The sequence below is a fragment of the Salvelinus alpinus genome, chromosome 38 (assembly GCF_045679555.1).
Source record: "Salvelinus alpinus chromosome 38, SLU_Salpinus.1, whole genome shotgun sequence".
Taxonomy (NCBI): Eukaryota; Metazoa; Chordata; class Actinopteri; order Salmoniformes; family Salmonidae; genus Salvelinus; species Salvelinus alpinus.
The window spans coordinates 1,948,695-1,966,706 of record NC_092123.1 but is presented as its reverse complement, the minus strand read 5'-3'; the positions used below and the strand labels follow the sequence as shown (position 1 = coordinate 1,966,706).

Genomic DNA, 18,012 nt, shown 5'->3' with positions numbered 1-18,012 from the left:
ACCTTATACACACACACAAGTGTAAAGGGATAAAGAATATGTACATAAAGATATATGAATGAGTGGTGGTACAGAACGGCATGGCAAGATGCAGTAGATGGTATAGAGTACGGTATATACATATGAGATGAGTACTGTAGGGTATGTAAACATAAAGTGGCATAGTTTAAAGTGGCTAGTGGTACATGTATTACATAAAGATGGCAAGATGCAGTAGATGATATAGAGTACAGTATATACATATGAGATGGGTAATGTAGGGTATGTAAACATTATATTAAGTGGCATTGTTTAAAGTGGCTAGTGGTACATTTTTACATAATTTCCATCAATTCCCATTTTTAAAGTGGCTGGAGTTGAGTCAGTATGTTGGCAGCGGCCGCTAAATGTTAGTGGTGGCTGTTTAACAGTCTGATGGCCTTGAGATAGAAGCTGTTTTTCAGTCTCTCGGTAGTCGTTTAGCTCAGTTACCTTAGCTTTCTTGGGAACAGGAACAATGGTGGCCCTCTTGAAGCATGTGGGAACAGCAGACTGGGATAAGGATTGATTGAATATGTCCGTAAACACACCAGCCAGCTGGTCTGCGCATGCTCTGAGGACGCGGCTGGGAATGCCGTCTGGGCCTGCAGCCTTGCGAGGGTTAACACGTTTAAATGTTTTACTCACCTCGGCTGCAGTGAAGGAGAGCCCGCAGGTTTTGGTAGGGGGCCGTGTCAGTGGCACTGTATTGTCCTCAAAGCGGGCAAAAAAGTTGTTTAGCCTGTCTGGGAGCAAGACATCCTGGTCCGCGACGGGGCTGGTTTTCTTTTTGTAATCCGTGATTGACTGTAGACCCTGCCACATACCTCTTGTGTCTGAGCTGTTGAATTGCGACTCGATTTTGTCTCTGTACTGGGACTTAGCCTGTTTGATTGCCTTGCGGAGAGAATAGCTGCACTGTTTGTATTCGGTCATGCTTCCGGTCACCTTGCCCTGGTTAAAAGCAGTGGTTCGCGCTTTCAGTTTCACGCGAATGCTGCCGTCAATCCACGGTTTCTGGTTTGGGAATGTTTTAATCGTTGCTGTGGGTACGACATCGTCAATGCACTTCCTAATGAACTCGCTCACCGAATCAGCATATTCGTCAATATTGTTGTTGGACGCAATGCGGAACATATTCCAATCCGCGTGATCGAAGCAGTCTTGAAGCGTGGATTCAGATTGGTCGGACCAGCGTTGAACAGACCTGAGCGCGGGAGCTTGTTGTTTTAGTTTCTGTTTGTAGGCTGGAATCAACAAAATGGAGTCGTGGTCAGCTTTTCCGAAAGGGGGGCGGGGGATCTTCTATTATTTCAGCTCATGAAACATGGGACCAACACTTTGCATGTTGCATTTATATTAAGATTGAAAGAACAATGATGTTAAAAAGTTTAGCGAACATCTGAAATTCATACACTGCGCTCTAAATTTCATACACTTTGTTGTGGAACAGTAACAACATTCCACCATCCTGCAGGTGGACTGCTGTTTATGTAGCATTGTAGACTCAGGATGTTGACAGTGACGCACTAACCCTCCCAGAATACTGATGGTGCAGAAAGGTGCCATGAGTGTCTTGCTCTGCCTATTGACGGCACTCATGCAGACCGTTAGTAAGTGGCCTCCACTAGAAAACAAGAGTGAACAAGTAAAACAAATTATTCATCTTTACTATTGTAGGCCTACTCCATACCAGAAGAAACTACCAACCTATAGAGATGAAATTACATTTTAAGAAATTTTTCCCCGTATATATTTCAACAATTTAATTATATGTCACTACCAACCTCACTGCTGTTGTGATGGCTACGCAGATGGACAGCTGGCTGCAGTTCCAGTATCCGTTAAGTTTCCGATCAGTGAAACCAACTGGTGAAGATGAAGAAGGCTGTCCCGATAAACTCTGCAACGCTCGGGAGAACGGTTTGATGTTCTTCTTTTCAGGTGGTTTATCACATTCACCTTTGCATGTATGCAAGGGCTCCCGAGTGGCGCGGCGGTGTAAGGCACTGCATCTCAGTGCTTGAGGCTTCACTACAGACACCCTGTTTTGATTCCAGGCTGTATCACAACTGGCCGTGATTGGGAATATCATAGGGAGGCATACAATTGGCCCAGCGTCATCCGGGTTTGGCTGGGGTAGGCTGTCATTGTAAATAAGAATTTGTTCTTAACTGACTTGCCTTTTTAAATAAAAAATAAATACAAAGGGCTGTATTGGTGTACCAAACACGGCTCATTTTGGTTGTTTACCAAAGTTAATGGCAGAATTACCCTAGCTAGCTACAGCAGCTAACATGAAAACACACTCTCATTCCTTAGTAGCGGAGTTAGCAAACATTTTTCTCAAAACAATCCCATTTGGAACACAATAAAAAAATACAGCAGGTGTCAAAAAATGTGACTCCAAATGCTTCTGTCAGGTTTTGATTTAGCTTGGTTGTTTTAAAATCAATATAAACAATGTAGCTAAGTTGCTCAAGTCATGGGGAGTTATGCAAATTGCTCAATTACACCCACAGTGCGAAAGCAAACCAACCCAAACAGATCTATATGGGCTCACAGATATCATCAATATCAGAACAGCAGTAGCAAGTCATACAAATTATCCTTCCTTTGCTATTTGCTGACATCTAGTGGTTATAACGTGCAAGTGAAATTATGTTCCACCTGTGATCTCTAAGTCTATTTGACTAATATTGTGCAGCGCCTCCAACATAATGCATCATCATGATGTAGCCTATCTACCTTTTGACAAGTTATGACCTTGCAAGGGCATGGGATGGTTGACTGTGGCATCTTGCTAGGAACCCACAGTACACAGATTTTAAGTTGGATGGGGTTATCTTGCATCTTGTCATGTGATCTGTCGACAGGAATAAGGTCAGTGTATAGTAGGCTGTATTATGTTAAGGAACTTGAATTTGGGTTTGATATGGGTTTGATATGGGTTTGACAGAGGGTATGTGTGCATGAGAGAAATTGACAGTGTAAGGGAATTTAGATATGCAGTCTGAACTATTCTGAAGAGTGAAGAATGGGGAGAAAGAAAGAAAGATAGAGGAATAGCGGGAATGGGGCTGAAGGGGGTGTGACAGAGAGGTGTGGACGGGACAGAGGAAGGATGTGACGCTGTAGGACGCAGTACAGAGAGCAGTGGAGGAAAAGGAGTGCACCTGGCCCAGGTAAGATTCTTTCTGCTCTATTTAATCAAGGCTAATAGAATGAATAACAAAATATAGGAAGTACTATAACTTTGCATAAATAGGTTTGCACAAGTACTGTGCCCGATATGTCAATGAACTCTTGATAGATTTCTTTGTGCCATAAATTGTCATTGATTTTACTGTAATTTAACTACAATTTGTTGGCATTGTAATGTTGACCTCTTCCTTGATGAGCGTTTTATGTAAACCTATAAGGATCTTTTGGGGGATCTTTTAAAATGTATTTCTGACATACAGTATTTTGTCAGTTATCATACTTATACAGTAGTGGATGTTGAACACTTGATACTAGTGAAGGTGTCCTCAATAGGAATGTTATCGTTACATTTTTCCACTCAACACCTCAGCTAGTGCCATGCAGGTCCCTGGGTAACTTAGCAACCAGGGTCCCTCATTCAACATTTAACTGGGTAATGTGAGAGGGGACCGGTAGGCGCACTCCAACAGAGTGACTGTTATTTGTTTCACACGGACACACAGGCCTATTTTCTCACATTCCATCAAACAAGTACGCGTCTGTACACCTGTCAGTTATTCTTTGGACTGGTTATATTCAGAAAAATGTGAATTGGGAGGCCAGTTTCTGTTTTCAAATGTGTTTATTTTTTCTTGTGATGTTTTGTTCTTTTAAATATATTTTATTCCAATTGCATGTTCTGAATGGATCAATTGGGTTATTTTTTACACAGATTATATGTCTTTACACTGGTTATCGGTCCTAGATAAATACAAAAGAGAATGAAGATGCATCATTGGATTGTCTATTCAATACACGAGAAACTGTGTTTTTACCCATTCACACTCTGAGGTCACATGTTTCCAGGGGGACCTTATTGTGCAGCGCACTGAGGTAAACTGATACCCCACTCTTTCATCCTAGAAAAAACCCTGTTGTTTTGCTTCTGGGGCTGAAAGGTTTCTCTACCTAGGGCTTCATACTTAGCCTACAGTGCCGTGAAAAAGTATTTGCCCTCTTTCTGATTGTCTCTATTTTTGCATATTTTCTATAATGAATGTTATCAGATCTTCAACCAAAATCAAATATTATATTAAGGGAACCTGCGTTTATAAATAACACCCAAAAAAGGATTAAAACAATTTTTTTATTATTTAATTAACAAAGTTATGTAACACCCAATTCCCCTGTGTGAAAAAGTAATTGCCCCCTTACACTCAATAACTGGTTGTGTCACCTTTAGCTGCGATGATTGCAACCAAACGCTTCCTGTAGTTGTTGATCAGTCTCTCACTGTGGAGGAATTTTAGCCCACTGCTTTAACTCAGCGACACTTGTGGGTTTTCAAGCATGAACTGCTCGTTTCAAGTCCTGCCACAACATCTCAATTGGGATTAGGTCTGGACTTTGACTAGGCCATTCCAAAACTTCAAATGTTTTGCTTTTTAGCCATTTTCATGTAGACTTGATTGTGTGTTTTGGATCATTGTCTTGCTGCATGACCCAGCTGCGCTTCAGCTTCCCGCTCACCGAAGGGTGACCTGACATTCTCCTGTAGAATTCTCTGATACAGAGCAGAATTCATGGTTCCTTCTATTAAGGCAAGTCGTCCAGGTCCTGAGGCAGCAAAGCATCCCCAAACCATCACACTACCACCACCATGCTTCACCGTTGGTATGAGGTTCTTACTGTGGAATGCAGTGTTTGGTTTTCACCAGGCATAATGTTGTCCAAAAAGTTATACTTTTGAATCATCTGTCCATAGAACATTCTTCCAAGCGTCTTGATGATCATCCAGGTGCTTCCAGGTGTTTTTTGTCAAACTTCAGTCAACCATTATGTCTGGCGAAAACCAACGGTCAAGCATGGTGGTGGTAGTCTGATGGTTTGGGAAACAGGCATCTGTTTTCTGTTCATTGTCAGAGCAGAAACATACACATCTTTTTTGAGTCTGTTGTTCTTTGATTACCAAAGTGTCTGTCACTGTTTGAATAAAGATATGGTACAAACCACAGGAGGTTGGTGGCACCTTCATTGCGGAGGATGGGCTCGTGGTAATGGCTGGAGCAGAATTGGTGGAATGGTAGAACGGTTTCAATGTGCTTGATGCCATTCCATTTGCTCCGTTCCAGACATTATTATGAGCCATCCTCCCCTCAGTATCATCCACGGGTACAAATTTAGTCTTTCCTTGTCACTCAAATTTGAGACCAACATCAACCTTTTTCTTGCTGATCATTTTACACAAATTCAACTATTTCACGCTCTTTTCCCAGGATTCAACAGCAAGCTGAAGATTGAAACATACCAGACCAACAAGAAGATTCTCCATTTTCTCCTCCATGATGTTAATGAGGTCTCGCTCCAAGAGAAAAGCCTCCTTCCCTGGCTTCTCAGCCCTGATGTCACCCACCGCCCTGTCACCCACCTCCCCCATACAGAGAGACCTAAACTCCCCCAAGGGGTCCATCTTCGCTCCCCTATCCCTTACTGATCCACCCAGCTGGGTGACGCTGGCCGTCTGCAATGTAGAGCAGGGTGAGAAAGAGCTGCAGAGCCTTAGAGAACGACAGACAAGTGAGGTGGAGCAAATTAACCGAGAGCTTGACAACGCCATCATTGAGGCTCAGAGACAAGAGCGCCGACTGTTGGAAAAAGTTGAGCAGGACCACCGAGAAGCCCAGCGGCGCCTGGAGCAGGTGAAGAGGGAGAACGCTGCTGCGGTGCATGTTGGACAGTCCCTGGTGGACCGGAAGCTCCGCAAACTGGGCCAACTGAAGGAACAGGTCCAGAGATGGGGTGGAAGCAGTGGGGGACCCAATAAGAACCAGCTTCAGAGGGGTGTGGCAGAAATGACACAGCCTTGGGAAATCTCCATCTCCTTAAAGAGGGTCACTTTTCAGCCAGGTACGCAGCTGAAGGATGTTAGGTTAGGGGAGGTAGAAGTCCAGGATCAAAATCTGAACTACCCTATTGGTGTCTGTGGTGAAACAGGGAAGAAATGTGCTCTTCACTCAGGGGAGATGAAGTTTGGAGACCGTGGATCATTTGAAGTTCGGAAGGACTTTTCATCCGCATCAAATAGTGGGAGTATGCGTGTAGGCAGGAAGCTCCGCCTGTCCACCACAGACAAGGATGAGCCAAAGTTATCAGTCTCAAAGCCACCACTAAGTCCCCGGCATCGAGGAGCATCTGAGGCATCCATGGATGAGGAGCTAAACACACATGACCAGGACCTCTTCCTGGCTATCCCTCCAATCTCCAGCCAATGGGAGTCGGAGGGAGACGAACCAGGCTGTGGACAAACTGGAAACAAGAAAAGCTCCATCCTCAAGTGTCAGAGAAAGCAAAGGACCCTGGTTCTCGTCCCCAGCGAGGAACCCTCCTGCCCTCCAGAAGGCGGCAGGTCTGAACATAGTGACCAACCACAGACCTCTCCCAAGAACAGCCGTGGAGGACCCCATCCCAGGTACAGCCTCCTGGACCTATCTTCAAGACGCGCTCGCTCGCATCAAAGCCTGTCACCCAGCAAATCCCCCCGTGGAACACCCACTAATGGGGCGAGTCCCCCATCCCCGGCTGGCAGTGAGGACTGTTATGCCGACATCATCAGTCCCTATCCTAGTAACAATGTCTCCCTGAGCCAGGAACACCGACGCGCCATGTCGACGGCGGATCTCTCCAGCAAGACCCGTCCCTTGATCAATGGGGGAAAGGGTGCTCACCTGGGATTTAAGAGAGACAACCACCCCTGTCTATCATCTGCCTCCTCAACCCTGGAGCAAGGGAATGGATCTGAGTCTGGCGGCAGAAGCCACACAAGCTCGGATGAAAGCGAATCAAGATACCAGGGAAGGAGTGTAGGTTCTAACTGTGTGAGTCGATCTCTGTCCATGTCGGCTATTGACGCCAAAAGCCACCCTACAGCCAAGAAGAAACAATCAGACAATAGAAGGAGAGATAAACCAGAGCCAATCTTGAGAGACCTGGAGGAGGAAGCAGGTTCAAGTGCCTTTGAGTCAGCAAATCTGATCAAGCAGTTTGGAAAGCAGGGCTCAGGGCGCTCCGACTTCAACCTGCCCAGCGGGCTCCATGCCACTGTCAAAGGGCAGCTCTTTGTGGTGGACTGTGGCAACGCCCGAATTCAGGTGACCGACCTTCAGAAGTATGTTGTGCAGCAGGTGTCCCCTACCGGAACTGAGAGATCCGCCCGCATCTGCAACTACTTTGATGTGGCTGTGAACGACAAGGGCCTCATTGCGCTGACCTGTGCTGCAGAGCGTGCCATGTTGGTGTTCAGCCGTCATGGACGCCTCCTCCAGACCTTCGGGGGTAACGTGATAGGATCCACCCATGAAGAGCTAGATGCACCCAGGGGAGTGACCGTCACCCGTCTGGATGAGTTCCTGGTGGCCGACATCAGGCGTGGAACTCTAACTGCCCTGATGCTGGACCCCAAGACAGGCGCCAGGCTGGAGCGCACCATAATCACAGGATTCCACAGGCCCTACCTGGTGGCTGCCTGCCTGACCTCTGGGCTGATGGCTGTGTCTGAGCGGGGCAACGAGACAGGCCGTGCGCCTTGCATCCGAGTGCTGGAACCTGGCTGGAACACCATCCGTGTCCTGGGGGTGTGCTCCGGCATGGGGCCTGTCCTGGCCTGCCCCTGGGGCCTCAGCATCGACAGTGATGGGGATATTCTGGTGGCAGACTGGGGCAGGTTGCATCGTGTCCTGCTGTACCCTGCCAAGGGCCTAGGCTGGCCTCTTGTTACCCAGGGACTGAGCAGCCCCCGAGGCCTGGCTCTGCTGCCGGAGGGCCAGCTAGGGGTGTCAGACAGCATGAACCACTGTATCAAGATCTACCAATACAAATCAGGCATTGGAGGGGTGAAGTTGTCAATATGAGGATGGAAAGATGAAGATGATGAAGAAGTAGGCATTCACTAGTGAACACCGATGCAGATTTCAGTAAATAACAACTACTTTGCCATAATCCTAGATCCTGTTGAGAATTTCATGTTCTTCTAGAAAAAGTGAATCATAAGTTACAATGTAGGGTAAAAATTGTGAAAGAAGACACTGTATATAGTTGGAGAGAACAGTAGAGAAGGTTACATCTTTAATACCACAAAGGACAATTTAATTTGCAGCAAATGTTTTAGCTTGTGTGGAAGGACCACCAGAGGGCAGGCTGGGCTCACAGATGGTAGCCCAACAAGGCATGGGAGACAAGGTAACCAGAGGCAATTAAGCACAGCTGACACTACTAATGAGATATTCTCCTTCCCCTATAAGAGAGAGTATGGAACCAGCAGAGAGGGGGGAAGAACTATCTCTGGAAGATGGCCACCGAGACAGAGGAGCGATCTATGAAGAACCATTAAGACGGTGACAATCCCGTGACTTTTGTTGTAGTTTAAAGACAATTGTGTTCCTGTTTGATCTGGAGAAGAAGATTTTCATTGATTATGTTGGAGTGTTTGTGTTGACCAAATGCCCTCAATATAGAACTGTGTTCAATCAAGAAAACCTACTCCTGACTCGTTTGTTCCACCTTCCCGCTTTAGAGTGACGCCCAATTACTTGGTCCGCTCACACTTGTTTTTAATTTGCCCGTTGTCTTAAATGTGATAATCATGGTTTGATAATGAACCATATGAAACTTGTGAAGTAGAGCTGTATATAGCAAACATATATTTAGCAGAAGCATAATTGTATTTTAATAGCTACTACAGTGTAGAGAGCAGTGAATTATTTACACCATATAACACAAAATTAAGAGTCCGTGCTATCCGGGAATCTTGGGACATCCCTACCCCATAAATGTTTAAGGTAAGGGTTAAGGTTAGGGTTAGGTACGGTTTAAGGTTAGGGCTAGGGTAAGGGTAGAGGTTAAGGTTAGGTTTAGAGTAGCGATGTCTCAAGGACCCCCACTAGCACTGACCCAAAAGTATGGGTGGAACTTTATTTCTGTTATTAGAGTTATAGGTATTTCAATGAAAATTGAAGACATTTTAAATGGCTTGCTGTTGGTATGAGTAGTTGATTACTCACAAAATAAACTAACTGTTCGCAAAATTGGCAATTTTATATAATGTGTAACAACAGGGTATGTAATGTTGCTGTAATTTCACCTCTGCCCTTACAAAAAAAAGATTGCCGTTTTCAAACTGCAGTAAAATAAAGTGGTATTTTGGACACAGTATTTGCAGCATACTGCAGTTATACTGCACTCTAACTACAGTTATACTACAGTGTACTGCAGTCTGACTGCACATTTGTTTTGTAAGGTTGAAGTCTAAAAGCTTTTGAAATGCTGTCTATCCCCAGTAGTTATGTTGTGAAATACAGTCATGTGTAATAGCCTACGCTATGATAATGACTCAGTAAAATTGTGTGACACAAACAACAACACAGAGTTACACATAGAATAAACAAACGTACAGTCAATAACACAATAGAAAAAGTCTATAAACAGTGTGTGCAAATGGCGTAAGGAGGTAAGGCAATAAATAGGCCATAGTGGCGAAGTAATTACAATTTATCAAATTAACACTGGAGCGATAGATGTTGCAATGTACTCATTCTTTATTTTGACTTCTTTCTTAGAAATCCCGTGTCTATAGTTTCAAATGATAGATCAAAGATAAGCAAGTCTTCTGTCACAGACTGTTGTTTCTCTCCCTGTCTGACTCTGATCTCTGTGCTCCTACTTTATGAACTCGCTTGTCCAAAGTCCTGGCTAAAACTTGCCAAAAGTGTGCCACTTGAATCCAGGAAATTATATTTCATCTGACCCAAAGATGTTGGCCAAACCAGATTAATGTGTAACATCCCAACATGTTCAATATTTAATAGAATTTGCCATATAAACATATGGCCGGATTTATACTCATTTTTAAATGTGCTCATATTGATTGCATTATATAAGATGCATATATAAAACAGTTTCTGCTAAATAATCGTTTTGCAACCGCAAAAAGTCCTACACTCCCCCTGCTCTTTCAGTAAACAGAGCACAGAACCGCCCACACTCCCACACACAAAAGGCACATTGGGAAATCCACCCACTTACAGGCAGATCCAGTATAAAAGGTCTGGTCAGCTACTGCTCAGGCACCTTCCTCAGCTCAGCTCTCTTCGGTACCTGGACCCAAAGGAGGACCGCTCAACGTGATGCTTCTCTCCCAAACACTCTGTCTGTGCTTGGCACTAGCACTCAGCCATGCTGCTCCAACGTGAGTATTGCTGATCAACTGCTAAGCCTTTACATTTACATGTTGCTCATTTAGCAGACGCTCTTATCCAGAGCCACTTACAGGAGCAATTAGGGTTAAGTGCTTTGCTTAACAGCACATTGACAGATTTTTCACACAGTCGGCGACCTTCGGTTACTGGCCCAACTCTCTTAACCTCTGGGCTACCAAAATGGCATCTTATTATTCTCTTATCCATGTTCAGGGTAGCCACAGCAAAATACACTGCCTCTAAATTGCCTCTGTACTTACTTTGTTAAACTGTTACTTTATTCAACACATTATGGGCTTCGCTGTGCTGTGTTAAGACATGTCTTATGCAACACAACTGGATACTATGCTGCGCCACATTGGCTGGGTTAGTTCCATACGTTTGTTTGCAATATCACAGAGGTCAAAGGCAGGATCAATAACCCAAACACACAAAGAGGGGTCAAAGTCAGTCGTGTACCTCAGCACTTCTGTCGCTGATTCACCCCGTTACCTCATCATTACAGATCCCCTTCATATCAATCAGGTATCCCTTTGAGCTGCTCTATTTGGAATAGGGCTGTGTATACTACAGCATCATTATTGGTCTACCTACCCAGAGGGTGGAGTTATGATGTGCAGTGTATTATCTAATTTCCCATGTCTATGATCTGACTCATGTCTCATCAGAATGAGGACATTATGCTTTATGATGAATAATATCTGCTTTTTTCTACGCAGGCTCCATGATGTAATGATGGCAGGTGAGTCTAAGAACCATATTCATTTAACAGCCTGTCAAAATGCAGGACCTCACAACTCATTGACTGATCCAGGCGTGCTAGGCAAGGGTTGCAACTTGCTACGGGCACAGGTGTTCTTCAATTCCATTTCAGCCCGTTACGCATGTCCTACATGCTTTAATATGAGAGTAGGATGCATGACTTCCAAATAACCACACCGCACCCTTTCATGTGGAGAAATGTTTGAATAATGAAAAGTCATTCAACGTGCATCTCACCTTGACTCTGACTGGCCCATCAGACCATGACCACGACCACCACAAGGATCAGGCCCACCCCAAAGCCGACCCAGACCGGTGTGACGGCATCGAGTTTGACGCCATCGCCCCCGACGAGAAAGGACACACCTTCTTCTTCAAGGGTATCAAAACCATGTTATGAGTCGTCTTTTTTACCCTCATTCTCCCTACAGTGGGCTTGTCATTGTCATGATATGTCATTATGTCCCCAGTAGGATGGCTAGGGTTACGGGTACACTCTTAGAAAAAAAGGTGCAATCTAGAACTTAAAAGGGTTCTTCGGCTGTCCCCATAGGAGAACCCTTTGAAGAATCCTTTTTGGTTACAGGTAGAATAATTTTGGTTCCACGTAGAACTCTATTGGGTTCCATGTAGAACCCTTTCCCAGAGGGTTCTACATGGAACTCAAAAGAGTTCTACCTGGAACTAAAAAGGGTTTTCCTATGGGGACAGCCGAACATCCCTTTTGGAACCCTTTTTTCAAGAGTGTAGTGGATTAGTTAGTGGGTATTTTGATATGGGCTAACATGACCTGTAAACGCGGGTTTGTACTAGATATTTGTGAAGTGTGTAAGGAGAGTGTAAGCTTACATTTCCATGAGTATATCTGATCCCAGATCTGAACTATGCAACTCTAAGGGGATCACCTGTGGAACGGCTTCACTGGTCCAGCTCAGGTCTCCAGTGCCTTCTTCAAGGAGCTAGATCACCTGGGGCATGTTGACGCTGCCTTCCGCATGCACAACAATGAAAAACCTGAAGACCACGATCACATCTACTTTTTCCTGGTACTATCAATATCAATGATGTAGTCGATATCCATATGAATAGGCACTTTAACACGTCGTTTTACAAGTGACTCATCAGCTTGGGCAATCTTTTTAAAAGTCAAGTTATGCAATCATGTTCCCATAGGTAGCACGTGCCCCCTCAGATTTGTCCTGTAAAAAATACATACAATATATATATATAGAGAGAGAGATTTATTTTTCTACATTTTTGGTTGTTGTTTCTCTGTCATGCTGCTAGCCACCTAGCAATTTTATGAAGTTGGCTTTAGCTAGCCCAGATAGGCTCCCAATCTCCCAACCGCATAACTAGCTAGCAAGAAGCCATTACAGGCTATCAATCAAGTTGGAGTAGCTAGCTTGTCGACCTATCTTATCTGTCATGCCTGCTAGCAAGGTTGGTAGACTTTATAAAAGCAAGCAATAACTAAATGTACTGAATAAGACTCACATTCCTTGTGGAGATGTGGAGAAGCATATTTAGTTTCTTTAAAAAAATAACCATCAGTCAGGAGCAGACAGAAAGCTCGAGATATGCTTAGATATGCAGAAAAATATTTTTTTTTTATAAATAATTAAGCATAATGATTATGGCTCTAGATTGCAGGAAAAGGCTGTACAGGTGTTTGAAAAATGTTAAATTCTCCAACTTCAGACCACCCCCTGCCATCCTCACATACCTTGTGTACCCTCAGATTTTGGGGGTGTAGGACACCTATGACAGCATTCACTTAGTATACTCAGTATACTCCATCCCTCCTCCATTACAGGACGACAAGGTTTTCAGCTACTATAACCACAGTCTAGAGGAGGGCTACCCCAAGGACATCCAGCTGGACTTCCCAGGGGTGCCCAGCCACCTGGACGCTGCGGTGGAATGCCCCAAGGGAGAGTGTAACTCAGACTCTGTCCTATTCTTCAAGGGTAAGCCTGTTAACCATTTGATGCCCCACATAAGACCATAATGAACATTTCTCTGGTTTATTGCTATAAACATTTTTTAATTATTCACAGACAACATACCAGGAAATGTGTTATGGATATCAAGTTTTCTAGTCTTGATGTGAGCTGCCTTGCGTATGTTTCCTCTCTCACAGGAGAAGAAGTGTACAACTATGACATCGCCACACAGTCAGTAAAGGAGAGACAGTGGGCCCACCTGCCCAACTGTACGTCTGCCTTCCGTTGGCTAGAGCAATACTACTGTTTCCATGGTCACAACTTCACCCGGTTCCACCCTGTATCTGGGGAGGTGAATGGAGTGTACCCTAAGGACGCCAGGCACTACTTCATGAGGTGCCCCAATTTCGGTAAGAGAACCATGCAAAGGATGTTACACTTCCTCCTTTATCAAAATCAGTTCATTGTCAGAGAAGGCTGGTGGAAAGAGCTATAGGAGGATGGACTCATTGTAAGGGCTGGAATGGTATAAATGGAACGGTATCATCAACACGTCAAACATATAGAAACCACATGTTTAACTCCATTCCATTTATTCCATTCCAGCCATTACAATAAGTGTGTCCTCCTATAGCTCATCCCACCAGCCTCCTCTGCCCAGTGTGCATGCTGTGAGACTGAACAGATGAATGGTGAATGGTAATAACAACACCATTTCAGGGAAAAAAAGCTTTTAGATTGTGTTGAGACATGTTATTGTTGGATTGTAGGCCATGGCGGTGAGGCAAAGGTTCCCAAATGCAGTGAAGTGACTCTGGATGCCATCACCTCAGACGACTCAGGCAAAACCTATGCCTTCACTGGTAAGAACTAAGCCTTTGTGTTCAATTGTGCGCACAACTCACATAAGACAGTTGCCAATTTTCACTTCCGTCCCACTTCCTCAGGTCGTATTTATATGCGTTTAGACACCCATCGTGATGGTAAACACGCCTTCCCCATTGCCAGAACCTGGAAGGAAGTGGTCAACGGCGTGGACGCAGTCTTCTCCTACAGTGACAAGATCTACATCATCAAGGTGGGTCAAAGTTTCCCGGATGTAGGGGAAGACAGGGACCTCACTTGCAATAAGTAACATGTTCAGAGCTTTACTCACTACAGTACCCCTACCTACAGTATATGTACATGGCTACCTCAATGACCTAGTACCCCTGCACATCGACTCGGTACTTGTAGTCCCTGTATAGCCATGTTATTTTTACTCTTTATTGTTATTCGCTATATTTACACCTCGTGTCACTTTAAGTCTGCATTGGTGGAAAAATACCCTTAAGTAAGTATTTCACTGTTAGTCTATAACTGTTGTTTACGAAGGATGTGACAACAAAAAAAATTGATTTGAGTATATAGAAAATAACTTTTATTCAGTCAACTGTTTGTTACCCATCATGCCTCTGTTTGTCCCATGGCACATAAAACACACCTGAATGCCACCATTTCCGGTTGACAGGGCGACCAAGTTTACATCTACAAATCAGCAGCTCCCTCCACTCTGATTGAGGGCTACCCTAAAAGCCTGAAAGAGGAGCTGGGCATCGAAGGGCCTGTGAACGCAGCCTTTGTTTGTGCAGATCACCATATTGTGCACATTATTCAAGGTAACTAATTGGACATTGAACTTGAGTACATTCAAATCTATAAAAAAAAAGTGTTGATCTTTTTACATCAATATTCACAAAAAAATTGATTTTCCTGTGTCAGAAATGATTTGATGTTGAGATAAAAAAAAAAACAGCTGCATTGGACCTTTAATGACTCATTACCTCCCCCTGCTGGAGAGGCCTGACGTGCCACAAGACCTGCTGGGCAAACGTGGAGTCATCTTTGGGAACCTTTAATAACACACTCAGTGAAAAACTATTTTCCTTTCTCTATTTCCCCCTACAGGACAGAAGATGCAGGACATTGACCTGTCTGCAACCCCTAGGATAGTAGCCAGAGAGGCCCCACTGCCCATCTCCGGCATCGAGGCAGGCATGTGTGGCGCTGATGGCGTCAAAGTGTATGTGGGCTCTGAGTACTACCATTACGAGACCCCCAGGCTCCTGGCTTTCAGCAGGATTCTCCCAGAGCCTAAAAAAATCACCCCAGACATGATGGGCTGTGTGGAATAGGAGTCAGTTTATGTTAGATACCTTTTCGAAGAATAACAACTGTGATCATCTGTACTCAATGGACAACATGGTGTCTTATTAGAACATTTGCCAAACTTGCTGTCAAAACATATAATCACATGTTAAAGTAACTGTCTAGTAAAAGTTTCTGTTAACTCATACCCAAATAATGTTATTGACTCATCTTATACTCTTTTCTGTGGCCAAAGCATACATTTGAGAAAAAACACTTCAGAAATCCCAGGTAAACTTTTTATCTCCAACAGACCGTTTAAAAAATGCTTGCTATTTCCTCATAGAGGGTGATATCATCAGCGTTCTAATCGCATTAATATTTTTAATGATCGGTATATGCCAAAACCATTCTGTTGTGTTGGGGTACCCACACATCCTTCCCAACACAGAAAAGCTGCATTTAAACATACTTAATAAAAAAAATGTGGAAGGAAAACTATTTATCTCATATTGGAATTAATTATAGGACATACTTCATAGAAATCTGGAAACACTGGGCAGTTACTTTAACTTGACACCACAACTCACCCAAACAATGTTTTTTAAGGTTCAAATAATACTTTATCACATTTTTGTTGAACATTTGTGTATGACAGAGATGAGTTGAATTAAAAAGATACAAAGAAACTGAAAGAGTATGATTATATTGCATTCATTCATGAGATAATTAAATACAGGAAAAATCAAGAGATACATTCAGATGAGTAATTCTTCAGTATGACAAGCAAAAATAAGTCTTACAGGTAAATGTGATCATGAACTGATTAATTATGTGTAAGCATTTCGTAATGATATTCTCATGCAGATGTAAAGAAAAGGTTCAGAATGTGATGGTTGTTTCAAATCAAGTTGTCACAGTCACAGTGCCTCCACCCCAGAGACGATGGGATTTTCTTCAGCAGGGCTGTCCTTGGTCTCTAAAGCCAGCCGTAGTTGCTGCCAGAAGACCACAGTGTGCTCCCCAGCTCTGGGCCAACTCAGGTATGTGCGTCTCTTCCCCAGCTTCCTCATCCGGTGGTAGGGTGACAGCTGGTGGGTTGGGATCTCCTCCAGGAACACCAGAACCAGGACGTCCTTCTGCTCATCAAAGAGCCGGAAGCTGGCCACCTGGATCTCCCGGGAGCACCACTCACTCTCCAGGTAGCGGTGGCTGATCACACAGATGGTATTGCGGCTTCTGTAGATGCCGTCCATAATGTTGTCTATGATTGGTTTGCCTGGTTGGAAGTCCCGGTGGTGGAGACACAGCTTCCAGCCCTGCTCTCCCTCCAGCTCTGGCAAAAGCTCCTTCAGGACCCAGGGCTCATCGTAGACGTTGTAGGAGATTAAGGCATCATACTGACAGCCACGAGGCATGCGCTTATTGCTTTGCTTGGTGTCATAGAGGAAAGCCAAGAAGAGGTAATAGCCGTAAATTACCTACCATTTCAGGAAGTGGTAGGTAAAGGATGCTATCAGGGTGAGGAGGACCAGAGAAGTGGAAGAGATGTAGTAGTAAAGTCCTAAGTGTACTGTACAGAACTGAAGCTCAACGTCCAACAGCTTGGTGCCCTTTAGCTCGGCTGGATAGTTGTAGGTAAACTCTGTGGCTCCAACAACCTGTGTTTGGTAGTCGTTCTCCATCCACTGGACAAACCAAACATTGCTGCAGCCACAGGTAAAATGATTATCTTGCATGTCCAGGTATGTCAAGGCAGGGAGAGAACGCAACACTGTCTCATTGACTACTGTTATGTTGTTCTTTCTCACCTGCAAGAAAGTGACTCTGCTGAGGTTTGCTCCTATGAGGAAATCTAAGGACTGAAGTCGGCCTTTGGACAGATAGTCTGTTGAGCCTTGAGATTGGGTAAAACAGCTTTGGAGTGAGGGCTGTGAACTCATTCTTACTGATATCAAGGAACCACAACCGGGGTGTGTAAATGAATGTGTCTAGGTACAGCTCCTTAATATTAAGACTCCCTGCCTGGAATACTAATAAAGATTTCAAACCTTCAAGAAAGTTGATAGGTAGATGAGACAGTCCCTTGTGACTGTCACGCCCTGATCTGTTTCACCTGTCCTTGTGCTTGTCTCCACCCCCCTCCAGGTGTCACCCATCTTCCCTATTATCCCCTGTGTATTTATACCTGTGTTCTCTGTCTGTTTGTTGCCAGTTCGTCTTGTTCGTTCAAGCTAACCAGCGGTTTTCCTGTCAGCGCCTATCGTTTCCCAGCCTCTCTTTCCTCATCCTCCTGGTTTTTGACCTGTGCCTGTCCTGACCCTGTACCCGCCCGCCTGACTTCTCTGCCTGACACTGAGCCTGCCTGCCGTCCTGTACCTTTTCGCCACCTCTGGATTACTGAACTCTGCCTGACCCTGAGACCGCCTGCTGTTCGGTACCTTTGCCTTACCCTGGATTTTTGACCCCTGCCTGCCTTGACCTGTCTTTGCCTGTCCCTGTTGCCACAATAAACATTGTTTCTTCGACAGTCTGCATCTGGGTCTTACCTTGATTCCTGATAGTACGAACTGGCCATGACTGACCCAGCAGACCTGGACCAGTTACGCTACGCTATCTCCTCCCAAGGAGCCACCAATGGTAGGCACGAGGAGTTGCTTCGCGGTATGATGGACGGGTTCTAGGCCACTGCCGACTGTCACGACCAAGAACTTGACATTTTGTGG

At 44.5% G+C, this 18,012-nt stretch overlaps 2 protein-coding genes across 2 annotated transcripts; one reads left to right on the top strand and one right to left on the bottom strand.

Annotated features, from left to right (window-relative positions):
* Positions 1–10,275: 10,275 nt before the first annotated feature.
* On the top strand, positions 10,276–15,981 carry LOC139566242 (hemopexin-like). Its single transcript, XM_071387281.1, has 10 exons — positions 10,276–10,441; positions 11,171–11,193; positions 11,474–11,593; positions 12,111–12,259; positions 13,030–13,183; positions 13,357–13,569; positions 13,930–14,022; positions 14,107–14,237; positions 14,670–14,817; positions 15,107–15,981. Exons 1-10 carry the CDS (start codon positions 10,380–10,382, stop codon positions 15,331–15,333), a joined length of 1,320 nt encoding a protein of 439 aa, XP_071243382.1. The 5' UTR covers positions 10,276–10,379; the 3' UTR covers positions 15,334–15,981.
* On the bottom strand, positions 15,227–17,815 carry LOC139566243 (toll-like receptor 13). The gene has a single exon (XM_071387282.1). The coding sequence runs from the start codon at positions 16,702–16,704 to the stop codon at positions 16,207–16,209; it is 498 nt and encodes a 165-aa protein (XP_071243383.1). The 5' UTR covers positions 16,705–17,815; the 3' UTR covers positions 15,227–16,206.
* Positions 17,816–18,012: the final 197 nt, after the last annotated feature.

Bases quoted from the DNA above. Each gene is read 5' to 3' on its own strand.
- LOC139566242 (XM_071387281.1), top strand. From the start codon at position 10,380: ATGCTTCTCTCCCAAACACTCTGTCTGTGCTTGGCACTAGCACTCAGC. The intron at 12,260-13,029 runs GTACTATCAATA...CCTCCATTACAG, and splicing joins ATCACATCTACTTTTTCCTG to GACGACAAGGTTTTCAGCTA. The intron at 14,238-14,669 runs GTGGGTCAAAGT...TCCGGTTGACAG, and splicing joins ACAAGATCTACATCATCAAG to GGCGACCAAGTTTACATCTA.
- LOC139566243 (XM_071387282.1), bottom strand. From the start codon at position 16,704: ATGCCTCGTGGCTGTCAGTATGATGCCTTAATCTCCTACAACGTCTAC.